Source organism: Haliotis rubra, unplaced genomic scaffold (assembly GCF_003918875.1).
Source record: "Haliotis rubra isolate DU_JTF1 unplaced genomic scaffold, ASM391887v1 Scf162, whole genome shotgun sequence".
In the NCBI taxonomy this organism is placed as follows: Eukaryota; Metazoa; Mollusca; class Gastropoda; order Lepetellida; family Haliotidae; genus Haliotis; species Haliotis rubra.
This window is the reverse complement of record NW_025765581.1, coordinates 1710587-1728125: the sequence shown is the minus strand read 5'-3', so window position 1 is coordinate 1728125 and position 17539 is coordinate 1710587. Positions and strand designations below refer to the sequence as shown.

Below are 17539 nucleotides of genomic sequence, written 5' to 3'. Positions count from 1 at the left end.
CCCACCACGTGAAAAGTCTCAGACATGATAATTCATGAAGTCTTCTTTCTGGTGATAGCACAAATCAGTTATTCAGGAGCTGATAAAATATCTTGTCATTAGTTATCAACAGTATTTATGTGGACCATACTTAACGTACGGTAATGCTCTCTAGTCATTAGTGTCTCAAAGCTCGATGAAATGTTGACACAATATTTTTATACCGAAACATACTTAATTAATAATGCATGTTTCTAATGTCTATGGATTAAATTATTCTTTATTTGGCTTATAAACCAAATAATCATACCTTTATACCTTGCATGACCATTGTTCATTTTTGATATATTTGAAATTGTACCTATAGCATGTGTTTTGTTACATTAAATTGATAATAATTGTAGTACGTCAACAAGGGCTCTAGTCAAGTTAAAGTTGAACCTTCAAATGGCATTTAGAAGTGATAAAGGAAAATGAAAATACCCTGAAACATTGTGTTCCTTGTATAAAAGAAGTCGATACCACAAATTCTCTCCTTAAAGATTATGAACTGGTACAATACTGACAATATGGATAACAGCTTCTTTTATTTCGGGTGTGTGACTTAATGTCTGCTTGACAATGGTACAAGAATCTGTATCGAAATGTGGCACTCGTGAAATAAATTCCTGTTTGACAATGGTACAAGAATCTGTATCGAAATGTGGCACTCGTGAAATAAATTCCTGTTTGACAATGGTACAAGAATCTGTATCGAAATGTGGCACTCGTGAAATAAATTCCTGTTTGACAATGGTACAAGAATCTGTATCGAAACGTGGCACTCGTGAAATAAATTCCTGTTTGACAATGGTACAAGAATCTGTATCAAAACGTGGCACTCGTGAAATAAATTCCTGTTTGACAATGGTACAAGAATCTGTATCGAAATGTGGCACTCGTGAAATAAATTCCTGTTTGACAATGGTACAAGAATCTGTATCAAAACGTGGCACTCGTGAAATAAATTCCTGTTTGACAATGGTACAAGAATCTGTATCGAAACGTGGCTCTCATGAAATAAATTCCTGTTTGACAATGGTACAAGAATCTGTATCAAAACGTGGCACTCGTGAAATAAATTCCTGTTTAACAATGGTACAAGAATCTGTATCAAAACGTGGCACTCGTGAAATAAATTCCTGTTTGACAATGGGCCTTACAAGAACAGCATGACCTATATCTATGTTTTATAGAAATGTACTCAAATTTGTAAATGACAGAGGATCAACAGAAATGTCAAGATGTATATCGATTTGTTTTGGGGTTTTTTAAGAAGCCTAGGTGCAGGTTTAAGCAGTGCTGTGATGTGCCTTACTTAGATTTAAATGCTGACACAAAGTTATTTTAATTACAGTGCCAAAACGGTCTAATCTTGAGCACTTTGGAATGATATGAGATAATTTGCAACGTGCAAGTGTCAACATAGAGGCGGTCAGGTGACAAGGACGGAATAACCAGGCTTGCATCACACTACCAGTCTGGCTGATAAGGGATATCAATGCACTTTTAATATCATGTTTGGTTTCAGCCCGGGGAAATTATGTGCTCCAGTTCATAGCCTGATTATGTCTTTCAAATAAGGTGAAAATTCATTTACTTGCAAATAAATGCGACAGACCCCATCCCACATTCATAACAAATTATTATTGTTATATATGTGTATTCATATAGCGCTATAGTCCATCCAATGTGCATGCTCAAAGCGATTATACAATTGGGACTATATCATGAGCATTTGTTTCAGCAGTATTACAGCTGTACGATATTGTTTGTAAATATATCGAGTCTGGATCAGACATTTCAGTGATTGTCACCATGCGACACGATGACAGAGCATGTGTTTATGAATCACTATGAAATATAGGTGTTCGCGAAATGGTAAGCATATCCTGCCCCACCAGTGGCACCGGTCATAAATATATACAAAGTCTAAATCAACTGTTCACATGAACGTATGGTACAAGTCAAATAGAGAATTGCACCGGACATCATTTTGTCACTGATGCATCAAATTTCGAAATGTCATACACATAAAACTTTTTGAAAAAGATACCTTTTAAAACTTTGGTGTTACGGAAAACAATAAACATGTTTCTGTGTGGCGATTTTTATATACCATATGTCACCCTTTGACTGCTTCATCAGCTGCCTGACCTATATTTTGGCTTGGGATATCTGCCTAAGGTCGTATCAAGGACTTACTTATCTGACTGAGCTAGCAACACATCTCACCAGCTCACTGAATTCAAAGGACATGGACTAACTAATAAACTGGCATCTTTTTGCACTGATATACGCATTATTAAACATGCTGCATCAATTATAAACGTATACCCCTGTTTAACATGTGCTCGTCGAACACCAGTATAAACTCACGGACAAAAGAAACACCATCAAAAGTAATTATGTGTTCAATATTACATCGTCATAAACCCGTACGGTAGAAAGCAACAAATCTCACGAGCGCAAAAAGCATAACGTCTGAGAAAAGCACGTGTTTCATGTAATTATTAAATAAGTCGAATTGTACTTCATCACCTGCCCTGGTGCCTCAGTGAACCTGTACTTAATCACCTGCCCCGATGGCTCAGAGACCTGTACTTCATCACCTACCCCGATGGCTCAGTGCCCCTGTACTTCATCACCTGCCCCGATGGCTCAGTGATCCTGTACTTCATCGCCTGCCCTGGTGCCTCAGTGAACCTGTACTTCATCACCTGTCCCGATGGTTAAGTGATCCTGTACTTCATCACCTGCCCCGCTGGCTCAGTGATCCTGTACTTCATCGCCTGCCCTGGTGCCTCAGTGAACCTGTACTTCATCACCTGCCCCGATGGTTCAGTGATCCTGTACTTCATCACCTGGACCGATGGCTCAGTGATCCTGTACTTCATCACCTGCCCCGATGGTTCAGTGATCCTGTACTTCATCACCTGCCCCGATGGTTCAGTGACCCTGTACTTAATCACCTGCCCCGATGGTTCAGTGATCCTGTACTTCATCACCTGCCCTGGTGCCTCAGTGAACCTGTACTTAATCACCTGCCCCGATGGTTCAGTGATCCTGTACTTCATCATCTGCCCCGATGGCTCAGTGACCCTGTACTTCATCACCTGCCCCGATGGCTCAGTGACCCTGTACTTCATCACCTGCCCCGATGGCTCAGTGACCTGTACTTCATCACCTGCCCCGATGGCTCATTCACCTGTACTGACCAAACGTTGGACAGACGGACCGCTGCCATATAGGCTATTAGCTGGAATATTGCTGAGTGCATTAAACAACAAACAAACAAAAACACAATGAAGCAACGCACAACGCTCACACTAGTCCCGCTGTTGCCATACTCATTACACAGTACATTTGTAGTAGCACTGTTGAGGAGTTTGCATAAGTCACATTATCAAACATTGTCACATGATCACAAGTGAACTGCACCGAATGACTAATCTCGTTGAATGTAGGCGTTCGACTCATTCGGGATCTTGAACAGTTTCCTGACAGCCATGCATCTTGCAGAGTTCTTGTTATTATGTGCGTGTTGCACTGTTTTGTCAGCGAAGTCAAGTCGCCCGAACATTATTTTCATCCTCGCTGACGATTACGGATTCCATGACATCGGGTATCACAAGTCGGAGATAAAAACACCAAATCTTGACAAGTTAGCCGCGGCTGGCGTGAAGCTGGAAAACTACTATGTCCAGCCTATCTGTACCCCGACACGGTCCCAGTTCATGTCAGGGAGGTACCAGGTGAGTCAGTCATACCCTTACTGGTTATAAAGTGTGCAGACGACAACCCAGGAACATGTCTGGAGTGGGGAGGTAGGCGGTCACCAATAATTTTGTACACATGTAAAGTGTGTGTGTGTGTGTGAGAGAGAGTGAGTGAGTGAGACAGAGCGTGCGTGCGTGCGTGTGTGTGTGCAATTTTGTACATAACAATATTAAAAAACATTTTCTGATAAATTAGGTGGGCCGGGAATTGAGTTTTGTCTGCAGGTAGGGTGTGTCACTTACTTTGAACATAAAATTTAGAAGGGTCATTCATATTGTGCATGCTTCTCCATAAAAATCATCATCACTCTCTCACTCACTCACACACACACACACACACTCTCACTCTCACACACACACACTCTCTCTCTATCAATTATACACTCACTCAGGGCTTGGCTCACACACACACACACACACTATACACACACTAACCATAAGACCTTATACACAGCTTTTCACAATTTGGCAGAATCAGACCCCTGCCGTGATATTGCGGAATATTGCTAAAAAGCGGCGTCAAACTGAACACAATCAGTCTTTGAATCAGAACTGAGTGACTGACTGACTGACTACATGTGGCACATCCTTTGTACATAAAATGTAGAGGGTTCATTCATATTGTGCATGCTTCTCCATAAAAATCATCATCAAACACACACACACACACACACACACACACACACACACACACACACACACACACACACACACACACTACACACACACACACACACACACACACAAACCATTTATACAGGGCAACTTGTTGCTTGCTTCATTTATTGCTTTAGCATTGCAGAAGCTTGGCAGAATGGAAAATAACGCGGTTCAGGGTCTGTGAGACCTATTTATCCTCATGATCACAGTTTGTATTTCTTTGTTTGAATCAGAACTGAGTGACTGACTGAAGACGTTCAGACACGAATGTCTGTACATGGATTGTTTTCATTTTCTGAACAGAATTATCAGCTGGATGTTACAAACATGCTTGTTCCAAATTAATTAGCTTCCATAATTTCACTGAACTAGTAAGATTGTTTTCATAATATTGTAATTTGGGGTTCAAATCCTATTTCAGGTGTATAGTTTCTTTATGTTTTGTCGATCAAACACTGTAAAGACTATGTATTCAGCGGTGTCCGTCTGTCGGTACGTCCCGATTCTTGTTAAAACGATATCTCATCAACTGTTGTACCCAATGTCTTCAAATTTGGTGACAGCTTACACTGGGGTATTACGCAAGCACACCAGTTGATTTGGGTGACCTTGACCTTATCTTCAAGGTCACCACGACACTTTGAACACTTTTCAAACTTATGTAAACGCGATATCTCATAAAATATTGCTCCCAATGTCTTCAATTATGTCGACAGTCTACATTGGGTGATTATGCAGACACCAGTCATTTCAGGCATCTTGTATGTGACCAAAAAATAAAAAGTAGTAAATATGTTATAAATATTCCATTCTTTATCGGCGGGGGACATTGTCATATCAGTGGCAAACACTCATTTCTTATTTAATGCAGCACTGAGCAATAATCAAGCTACACGGCGGCGTTTTGTAAATAACCAAACCAGACAATCCCGCGATCAACGTCATGAACATTGATCTACACAACTGGGATATGCAGTCGTGTCAACCAAGTGTTAGTGAGCCTGACCATCTCTTTTGTCTGTTTTCAGATTCACACAGGTTTACAACACGGCATCATCTGGAGCTCTCAGCCCAATGGCCTCCCTCTGGATAGTCCCACATTAGCAGACAAGATCAAACAGGCCGGCTACTCCACCCATGCTGTCGGCAAATGGCATCTGGGCTTCTACAAGGATGACTACCTGCCTACCAATCGGGGATTTGATTCATACTATGGTAAGGAAAGATGTCAACTGTTTGTTTGTTTGTTTATTTGTTGTTAAATGTGGCAATCAGCAATATTCCAGCTGTATCGTGTCAGTGTGGAAATAGTCGAGTGTGGACCAGACAACCCAGTGATTGACATCATGAGCATCAACACAATATGAATGTGATGGTCTGTTAACCAAGCCAACCACCCAATCCTATTTGTCACCGGCTATGATATCTGTGAAATAAATGAAACATCATGATTATCCCATATCATCCTGAAGCTGAAGCAATTGAAATTCATTTCTGGTGTCCCGTCGTGACATTGCTAGAATATTGCCTAAAGCTGTGTAAATCCATTCACTCACTCACTCACTCATTCACTAACCCACCCATTGTTGTATACAATTTGTGTAGAGAAACCACATGTTTTAGTATATCAATTTATTTACCAAACGTCACCTTTTTATTTGACCTAACCCTTTATATATCTAATCTTAACAACTTGCAGGCTATCTGACAGGCAGCGAGGACTACTTCACACACAAACGTTGCGACGACCACGATTCCAGATACTCGTTTTGTGGCCTTGACTTACGTAACAATACAACCCCAGTTTTCAATGAGACCGGCCACTATTCAACGTATCTGTTTACGGAGAGGGCTATCAGTGTGATCAAGGATCATGATGAGTCCAAAGTAGGTGCAAGTTCCATCGAGAATGTTTCATGTCAAAATAAAAATATTAATAATAATAATAATAATAGTCGAGATATTTTGTGCATTTACCCATGCACATTGCATGCTCAAAGCGCTGACATATAACCCCTGGTTAACGAGTACAGAACACTCCCTGTGCAGAATACAACCTGTCTCCTATTAGGCGCTCAAGGTTCAAATTCAGACTACCATCGTATCGTACCAGGTACCTATTTTCTGTTGGGTGGACAGAGGCAATTTTTTAACAAACCCACTTGCCTTAGGTGAGACCACATGTATCACATGCGTTTCGTTGTGGGGTAAGACTGAAGTCCTAGAAAGTCTCAGGAGTCGAGCTGCCAAACACGGTCACCCATCCAAGGACTCTCCATGCTCAGCATTGCTTAACTTCAACTGATTTGTGACCTGAGCTCTATGCACAGGACCACATCTTGAAAATAATGTCTGTGTGGTGACCTTGTCCGCCAGTTTAGGTACTGTGTCAACTTCATTGTTTTCAACTTTTAATGGAGCCTCTGACGTGTATTACTTGTGTTGAAAGGCATATACACATGGAACAAAGTATTGCAACATCCCATATTCTTCATAGTATCAATATGTTACCATTAACCATAGCAAAGGAAGTTATCCAAACCTCAGTTTAACTTACTGTCTTGATACATTGACTTTCAGCGAATAATTAAATGGCAAATCTTAATTAAAAAAGCATGAAAAACTGTAGCTTATTGGAAAAGGATTGACTCATTTTGTAGTCCAATGTCGTATGACGTTAACAAGTGCGCTCATTTTCAAGATTTGGATATACAATCCTCAAAAAATCACATAAGTAATAACATCCCTGACCCTCCTGACTGATTGTATCAGATGTTGAATGTGACGTTGTGGTATTGTGTTCTATTCTTCATGGAGGGCTTGTTCTAATACATCAATATTTTGTATCTCATAATGTCCCAAACATGGGATTTAGGATCTGGACTCCTGGTGGTCCAAGGTAGCGTTGCTACCATCTCTTGACGTGAGAAATCACCAAGGACATGCGTACGATGTGGCATAGCAAGTGTCATCCTTCAAGACTGTTTAGAGGATGGCCATCAAATGTGGTACAACAACCAAAAAACATATATGATATTGTTATAGCACGTTTTAATTTTAATTTTTTTTTAAATAAAATTTGCTTTCAAGTGTGACTTTGTGTATATAATATACTTGTGTACATGTGTTCACGTGGTCTTGTTGCTATATAGCTGAAATAGGCTTATAGCTCATGTGATGTTAAATTTGAACTCACCCACTACTTTGACAGTGGTAATTATCTAGTAGGCTCATCATGTTTTTGTTTCTTTTTTACAGCCATTTTTCCTGTACCTCGCCTATCAGTCTACGCACGCACCTCTGCAGGTCCCAGGGAAATATTTGAATCCGTACAGTCACATCAAGGACTTGAACAGGCGCAATTTTGCCGGTAATATGGTCACTGTTAAACCTGACATATTCAGTAGGTAGTCCAGTGTATGGCCTCTTTCTTCTCACACAAAGTGAGTTGGGTTCTACTCTGTTTTACCAATATGTCTGCTATATCATAACTTGTCAATTTCTAACTTTCCTTGATCGGCATTATGCTTCACCATTAGGGAAGAGTTGATCTGACAAAATATTGAACATTTTGCTGTTGCCCTAGGTAAGCATTGTTTGTTGGACAAACTTACTTCTTATTAATTTTTTTTAGTGAAACTTCATTTATAATATAGTCAGCAAATCTTCATATGATAATAGTGAAAGTTTGAAGGTGCATCACCACTTGCACTTCCTCATGACCATAGTTGTTTGTACAGTAATTGCTCTTGAAAGATGACCGGTGTATGACGTGAATTTGCATGTGTACGATTGTCGTTTTCAAACAATAAAATGGCTAGGAACAAACACGTACAACTGTGTGATGCAAGATGATTGTCAAAATTAATGGTTTACAGTGATTTATCGACCTTCTTGAAAACCGTCAAACTCAAGAACGACACCCCATGCACGTGTATGGGGCGACTGCGTTGTGCACGTGCATCCCATGCGTTGTGTTTAAGGGTGACGATTTTGTGAAATGGTGGTGCGTTCATAAGATATCTGTCTTTGAAAAGTTTGTTAACGCTTATCTTCCTATCCAAATTGAAAGTTCAGGTTCCCTTACTATTTTTGAAGAGTATAGATGCCTGATGACCAACAATATCACCCCGTGAAGATCCGGGTTAGAATATTGATCTTCACTAACCCATGCTTGTTATAAGAGACGACTAACGGGATCGGGTGGTCAGGCTTTCCCAATTCCCATGTCATCGTTTCCCAATTGCGTAGATCGATGCTCATGCTGTTGATCACTGGACTATCTGGTCCAGACTCGATTATTTACAGACCGCCGCCATATAGCTGGAATATTGTTGAGTGCGGCATAAAACTAAACTCACTCACTCACCAACAATGTGAGGTGTTGATAAATCAGTTGTGTTCTTATTCACGTGATCCGGCTGTCAACAAAACACCCGTACAGGGCCCAGTTCCACGAAACGATCTTGGAGCTAAAGTGATTGTAACACACATACCTCAGCATCGGCTTATGATCATCATAGCTATTACGATCACATTGTGCAATGGGGCCCAGATGTTTATCGGTTACATGTTTTCAACTTCAAGGGATGACTGCATGTATGGACGAGGGGATCGGAAACATCACTGCAGCTCTCAGTGCTACTGGCCAGCTGGAGAATACCCTCATTGTCTTCTCCACAGGTAAGTAATATTTTATTAGAGTTGAATCACAGACAGTGATGACTGTCAGACCTTAGTTAATAAAAGGTGGATGTTCTAAGTCTCTGTAGAAAATTAACCAATAAATTATATGAATTTCAGGAATTTTACAGTTCAGATACTTGGTAACATGTAAATGATACACTGACTGCATGTACAAATCTGTATTACAACTGTGCTACGTCGTACAACATCTAAATGGGAGAGTGGCAGGTGCCTCATGTAGGGCAGTGCATGTTTAAATGTTTTATGGACAACTGGTGTGTTCTCAATGAAATATCATGGATTTAAATAGAACCCCAAAAAAGTGTCTTCGGCATGCAAATTGGTAACAACATTGGCATTGTTCATAATTTGATTTTCTTTCTTTTGGTAAATTCTGAGGTAGTGGGAATTTTTATATTCAAACTTGGAACTTCTGCTGTAATTTACGTCAGGACTGTTGTTTAATGCTGCCCTCCACAATATTCCAGCTGTATGGTAGCGGTCTGTAAATAATCGAGTCAGAACAATCTAGAACCAGACAATCTAGTGATCAAATCTATGAGCATCGATCTCATACAATGGGATACAATGACATGTGACAATAAAGTTAGAGAGCCTAAACCCCCTTTCCCCCACACACACCTCGATCATCACGTTAGTCTTATGACAAGCATAGGTTTATTGTGGGTTTATTTAAGCTTGAAGACTAGAAGTTTTGTATTTGAGGATGTGGTAGAATTATGGGAATCTACTAATTATTCATGACTGTCCTGACAAAGTACTTGTTTTTCAGACAATGGTGGTCAGATCTACGCAGGGGGAAACAACTGGCCACTGAGGGGGTGGAAGGCGTCGTTATGGGAAGGGGGATTCCATGGTGTGGGCTTTGTGTACGGTGATATGCTGAAGAACAAAGGAACTGTCAATAATCAACTGATCCATGTCTCTGATTGGTTCCCTACATTGGTGGGTGTGGCTGGCGGGAACACCAATGGAACAAAGCCTCTGGATGGTTTTGACCAATGGAAGACCATCAGGTATGCTAGTATTTATGTAGAGTTTGAAACTTATGCGAAATATGCATATTGCCGGGCAGCACATGCAAAATATCCAAATCATCATCATCATCATCATCAATAATATCAGTTGAGTATATGGTGAAAATATAGCCTAGACCTAGTCTGTCTCCCAAACGCTTGAGAATAAATTAAGTACAAGACCTGCTCAAGGCAAGGATCAATTGGCAAGTCCAAATTGCCCCACAGCTCCTGAAAATACGGATTGTTCTGGGCTCCATTTGGATTTGTTTTGAAGATAAGAATATTTCTTAATTTTAATATTGTCATTCAAGCAAAGGGCATATGGTTGTTTGAATGTTGCGACGTGATGTGTGTTTGTGGTTTTTTAATGGTTGTATCAAATATAACTTGTTCAAATGATTTAAATTTCTGTGTTGAATTTAGACATGTTAGCGTAAATTTCCCACCTAGGAAGTATGAATTTGAAACCTTTTGCTTACAATTTATATGTTTGGAAAAAGGAGGTCTCTTCAGTAGTATATGTCACAATGACACCAATGTTTACTTGCTTACACAACAAGGGAAAGTCTTACATCAATTTGCCATTGTTCCAGTGAAGGTGGAGCCAGTCCGAGGAAGGAGCTCCTACACAACATTGACATCTTGACACAACCCAAAGGAGCTAAGCTTTTTAACAACACCTTCGACACGCGGATCAGAGCCGCTATACGAGTTGGAGACTGGAAGCTCATCACAGGAAGTCCAGGTTTGTGGACACTCACTGCTTAATACTGAAGGGTAGCTTAGTGGTTAAGGTGTTTGCTCGTCACGCCGAACACCCGTGTTCAATTCATGTCTTTGCTCACACAGTCTTCCTCCATCCTCAGGAAACGGCAGCTGGATTTCGCCGCCACATCTCAGTAAGGAGACGGTTGTGGACAAGGATGATAAGGCGAAGAATCTTTGGCTGTTTGACATCGCAAATGACCCAAATGAACACAATGACTTGTCAGCATCACAACCAGACATTGTTAAGAAGCTTCTGGACCGACTAGAGTACTACCAGAAAACAGCAATACCCCCCAGGTACCCTGATCCTGACCCAAAGTGTGACCCCAAACTACATGGAGGAGTGTGGGGGCCATGGGAGTAAACAGAACTTACTCTGTACAGTAGAGTAGGTGGTTTAGGTTGTCTCTGATTTGGGTTAACATCCCGGAATATACTATAATTGATTAACTGACAAGATAACCTTAATTAAAGCTGAAAGCCCCTTTTATATATACTTCTATGTACTCCTTTTAAATGTGACTTGATAAGTCTTAAACATATTATTGGAATTAGCTTTGAAGATTAGTTGTCTTTAGACGAAGCTTGCAGCTATTTTGGAAGATAAGTCAACTTTATTTGCCTGATATGTTGAATGTAACTGGGACCTTCTTCATCTGGCTGCTCAGTGCAGCCTCTTTTGATTGGTAGATCAATCCTTTAGAATGTAGCTTGGGTCATTTTTTGTTGATCACTCAATCGTTTGGAATGTAGCTTTGGTCATTTTTCGTTGATCACTCAATCTTTTGGAATGTAGCTTGGGTCAGCACTCAATCTTTTGGAATGTAGCTTGGGTCAGCTTTCGCTTGTAGGTCAGTCCTTTAGAATTTAATTGTATTCGTATAGTATCCAAGATATTTTTATTGATTTAACTTCTTTGTAATTTCTCTCACGACGTTTCGAGACCATTCCAGGTCCCTTCATCAGGTGAACAGGTGAGAGAAATTACAAAGAAGTTTAATCCATAAAAATATCTTGGACATCAATGTACAACTTCTAAATGCCACTGAAAGACATCATTCGTATAGTAGTTTGAAGATTCTTCAAATATTTATTGTCTCAGTTGGTAAATATATATTTTCTAAATTGTTTCCCCCTGACATCAGTTAATTAGAAGATAATTTACTCTGTTTTCAATTTTGCGGTCCTTTATCGTTGATTTAAGACCGCTAAATGTAATTTATAAACCGAACGCGTCAAAAAGTTAATTGTATTCATACGCGGTGAATCGGTCTCTTTAATTAGAGGTCCTTAAACTGCCATTTAAGTATGGTTTTGATGAGCTCTCAGCCAATCAGAACTGAGTATCACACAGTGTAGTGCTAGAACAATGGATTGACTGTTTATATTACTTCCTTGTCAGTTGTTTAATATGAGGGTATTTATGAGACACCATTGTTTATAATTTGATACTTTTATACACATACCTTTTATATTTTTAATTATGCTTATATCATGGTATATTTCATATTTTTAAATGAGGGGAAACACATGTGGGTGATTGGTGTGTGTATCCATGGCTTTGGAGGAAACTCTAGCTTGTATTCTCACTCATGGTCTCAGAACAGTGATAATACTTGTATGTATTCAGTAATCTTGAAGAAATCATACTTAACCATTTACTTAATACACTTAAATCATTGATCCAAACATTATTCATCTTTTCTATAGAGATGTTATGTCACAAGCGTCCATGACAGACTTTTATGATATTGTCACATAGTTACTGATGCTTGGCCAAATGTAATTGATTGGCAGTATGCATGTAAATGTAACATATCAAAGAGATTAATGTAGTAACGAGGGAAAGATATTTTATGCATTCAGGCTGAATGCAATTAGAGGCTAAAATTTGAAGCAAAAGATGTCAACCAACAATATTTCCACAGTGGTAATATTTTGTTTTGACTGTCTGAATGTTTCATGACATGGGTAAGATACAATTTGTGTGTTCTATTTTATTGTTGTGGTTCACATGTGTACATTCCAGAGACTCAGCAATGTGAGGTTTCAAATTACATTAACCACCTCTAATTACTTACAGTTATCTCACTGCACCTATCACATTGGGCTTCAGAAGTTCACAAGATCAGATGGACAGTAACACTTCAGACCTCTGATTACAATATTTTTGATGAATACTGCTTGTTTTATTGATCTACATAGAGTTTATGATATATCATACTGGAAAGGGATTGTTACCATACAAAAACGGTTTTTTGTGTTTTTTTAAGAGAATCGTCTATTGTTGGATAGTCTCAGTCAACTTTATTGATTCAATAATCCATCAAGTCTACATTCAGGTGATAGCATAAATGGGTTATTCAGGAGCTGTTAAAATATCTTGTTATTAGTTATTAATAGTATTGATGTAGACGATATGTTAGTCATATTTCACTTATGGTAATTCTCCCTAGTTAATTGTGTCACAAAACTAGACACAATATTTGTATACAGAAACACACATAACTAATAATGAATGTGTATAATGTTTATGGATTAAATTATGCTTTATTTGGGGTTATAAACCAAATAATCTTACCTTTATATCTGGCATGACCTATATTTATTTTTGATATATTTGAAATTGTACATGACATTGGGTCAACAGAAATGTCAAGATGTATATCTATTTGTTTATAATTTGTATTTAAAAAACCTGGGTGCAGGTTTACAACAGAGCTGTGAGGTGGGCTTACACATGATTTTTGCTAAAGATCACCATGGAAGTTGGTCCCAATACTATCTAAATATAGAGCTTTGCAACCTATGGGGCTTACATGAGAAAATTGGCTTGCTACAGACCTTTTGAGCATTTTACTGAAACTTGTACAACCACTACAAATGACATGTTCATTGTATTGACAATAAATATGATTAAACCAAAAATTGGTGTTCATGTCAATTTACAGGACAAGTGTGACATTTCATGACTGCATAATAGATTTTAATGCTCTGCATTCATCAGTTGTAATTCTAAGGTGTTTGATTTTTAACATCACCCTCAGCAATATTCCAGCTATATGGCGGGGGTCTTTAAATAATTAAGTCTGGACCAGACAATCCAGTGATCAACATCATGGACATCAATCTATGCAGTTGGGATACAATGACATGTGTCAACCAAGTCAGTAGGGTTCCTGAAGACCTATTCTAACCCGGATGTTCAGAGGTTGTGATTCTATGAGGATCAAGGAGCCTTAGAATGACTCTTAGAAGTGATGAAAGAGAAAGCATATACTCTGGAACATAGTGTTCCTTATATTTAAAAGGTTGATACCACAACTTCTCCCCTTAAACGTTATGTACTTGTACAATATTGACAAACCTTATGGATAACAAGTTCTTTGCTTTTGTGGGTGCAATGTAATTCCTGCTTGGCAACAGAACAAGAATCTGTATCGAAACGTGACACTCACGAAGTAAATTCCTGCTTGACAACGGTAAAGTAATCTGTATGGGCTAAAGAATCTGTATCGAAACTTTATCTCTTTCAAAGATCAATGGTGGTTCCCAAAGGAACACACAAAATGTACAAAGTACGTACTTTTACTTGAGAGATGTCATAAGTTTCATGTCTTGTCGTACAAACATATATGACACGGTAACGTCAGTGCATATCCATGGGGGTCGGTGGGGTAGTCTAGTGGTTAAAGCGTTGGCTCGTCACACCGAAGACCCGGGTTCGAATCCCCACATGGGTACAATGAGTGAAGCCCATTTCTGGTGTCCCCCGCCGTGATATTGCTGGAATATTGCTAAAAGCAGCCTAAAGCCAAACTCTGTCAGTCAGTCAGCATATCCAAGGTGAGACCAATTTGCGTAGTGACTTATGAACTTGATTTTTTGTTGGATAAAGATCCAGTCCCAGTCCCTTAGCAACAATGTGTTCATTCGTAAATTAAATTAAATTTCGTTCGTTTCAATCAAAACCAAAAAACATTGCGTAGAACAATGCACAACATAAAACGTTTTCAGTGCAAATGGCCCCACACATAGCATCACATCCTTCTAACCGGCAGGAACTTCGAGACTCAATACTGTTCATAGAGTAAAGTCTGAATTCTTGTTTTGTTGAGAAGCACGTTCACAGACAAAGTTATTTATTCATTAACCTGTGCTGTGCCGTCTCCATCCGTTCTCGAACACCTGGCTGTCCCTTTCTCTGCACTCCTCCCTCGTAACAAATAGTGAACTGTGTCAATATTTAATGATAGATTGTTAAACAACTTTTTTTTTATTTTTAGGACAAAAATTCTGCAAAAACCTCACAGAGTGGGTATGATGTTTTGATTATGATCAGCGTTTCATTGAGTATTTTATGTTTATTAGTTTTCGAGTTAGATTGCAATTCATCGGTCCGCTTTTGAGCCAAACGGACTATAATCGCCAGCACACAAAGTCTGACGCCTAATCCGTTCAGTGGACGACTTTGTGTGCTGGCGATTAGGTGCCCGACTCTGAGAGTACTAGAATCTGTACTTTACTAAGTAAGTGTAATCCCAAATATGACATGTTATACTTGACCAACATCACGATCTATGCATTTGGGAACCGATGACATGTGTCAACCAAGTCAGTGAGCCTGACGACCCGATCCGATTTAGTTGCCTCTTAAGACAAGCATGGTTACTGAAGACCCATTCTTACCCGGATATTAACGAGTTATACACTATCGAATATAGCAAAAAGCGTTCGTGTTTACATATTTTCAGTAGCATTCCAAACGGCAACGTTTCAGAATATTCGTTGGTGATTTAATAAAAACAACCCCAGATACCCGTGATCTCTACTATGCTATTTTCTAACTTCTGTTCTCGAGTAATAATATATCTGATTTTCATATTTTGCAACAAACACACTAAAGGCTGTGGTAATGTGTCGAAAACAGAGAGATTTGCGATGTACATTTTCGTTGGTCATTTCCCCAGTTTTCACAATTCTAGGATGACAATGGAATATCTAAAAATAAAGAATTGAAACTGTACCGTGAACAAAATCAGGATTGAAAGGAATGATATACATTCTTCGTAATCACTCTCCTACCCAGAGTTCCATGCGGCCCGCATAGGTTGCTTAGTCACCATTGTGCCACAGTGTGTCTTCGTCATCACTGCATTATGAGGTCAGAATACCATGACGTCACAGACTTCAGTCAAGGCTCAAATGACGATTTGTAACAACAATACAGGAAATGTTTCAAAGATTAATAAGTGGGGTCATTTTCAAGATTATGGCATACGATCCTCAAGAAATTACATAAGTATCAATAATAGCCGAGAACAGTGTCAATATTTTGAGTAACCTCCTCCAACTGCAATAACATCACTGACCCTCCTCCTCATTGACATTATCAGACGTTGAGTTTGACGTTGGGGCATTGCGTTTCATTCTTAAATGGAAGGCTTGTTTCATTCCATCAATATGTTTTACTGGAAGATCTCTGTGACCCCTCATGCCTCAAACATGTACACGGTGTGACTAAGCATTGTCGTCCATAATGACTGACCTTGTGATCAGAGGATGGTCATTGACAGCAAAACCCTGTCCAAAAGGTCCAATCAGATTGTGTCTGATCGTCACAAGGTTGCAAGCTGGCGGTCCTTTTAATGTCCTTAGTTTGCTGATGTTTTCCGGCCAATCGGCTGACGGATTAAGGATGACAATCTCTTGCAATAGCCCTCAGTGACATGAGCCATTGCCAGTTGAGGAGACCCCATATTTGCTAATATTCAACGAAGTCAATTGAGTTTCAAGCAATAAGATCAGTTTACTGAAAAATTATATTTGTTTAATGACGGATTTAAATGAAGTTTTCTCTAGCATATCTACAAGTAACGTATGGTACACCTGAAGGGTCTAATCATCGTACAAACAAACAAAACTATGATATGAATATAAAGGTTATATCTGGGTTAAAAATCATAGGTGTTGCAATATTATTTCCATGTGTATATTTGCATTAATTTGTTTATGTTAAGATTCTGTGGAAGGCAATTGTGTACTGAGTACTACGTTTAGTTTGGGCAGGGAGAATAGAAGACGGTTTGCTGTAAATTATCCCAGGTGAGGGAGAAAAGACTGCTTTGGAAATTTCTAGGCCTATTCCGGAATATTCCAGTGTAGTCTGCTCAGAGAGTTAGTGAGTTCAGTTCACCTAATAAACTATCCCAAAAAAGAGACGCATAGGCGTTTTGTATTTCTAAAAATCTATTAAGTACCAATTGTGTTCAAACAATCGCCAAAATATGTAACAAAAGTGTTGATAACATGATTTTACACTATTGCACAAGTGATAAATCGACTTTACCTGAAAATGTTGATTTTGATGAGATTTCTTACAAGAATCAAAAAGGCATCGCCACAATGCAACAGAAATCACCTTCCACTTTCGGAAATCGGCATTCGTTTTGAAGGAGTTTCAAGGTCAAATCACTACGCCACGTCTTGACGCTGCGACACGGAACATCGCCATTGAAAGAATGCACGCTGGAGATTACAAATTTTCTGTTGCCAGGCGTCTGAATGTTAATCTGAGCACGCTATCAC

The 17539-nt window shown here is 39.2% G+C and overlaps 1 protein-coding gene across 1 annotated transcript; it reads left to right on the top strand.

The window, feature by feature from the left end:
• The first annotated feature begins 3446 nt into the window (after positions 1 to 3446).
• On the top strand, positions 3447 to 11430 carry LOC124271678 (arylsulfatase B-like). Its single transcript, XM_046706838.1, has 8 exons — positions 3447 to 3773; positions 5486 to 5672; positions 6157 to 6344; positions 7716 to 7827; positions 9045 to 9140; positions 9937 to 10180; positions 10777 to 10928; positions 11050 to 11430. Exons 1-8 carry the CDS (start codon positions 3528 to 3530, stop codon positions 11313 to 11315), a joined length of 1491 nt encoding a protein of 496 aa, XP_046562794.1. The 5' UTR covers positions 3447 to 3527; the 3' UTR covers positions 11316 to 11430.
• Positions 11431 to 17539: the final 6109 nt, after the last annotated feature.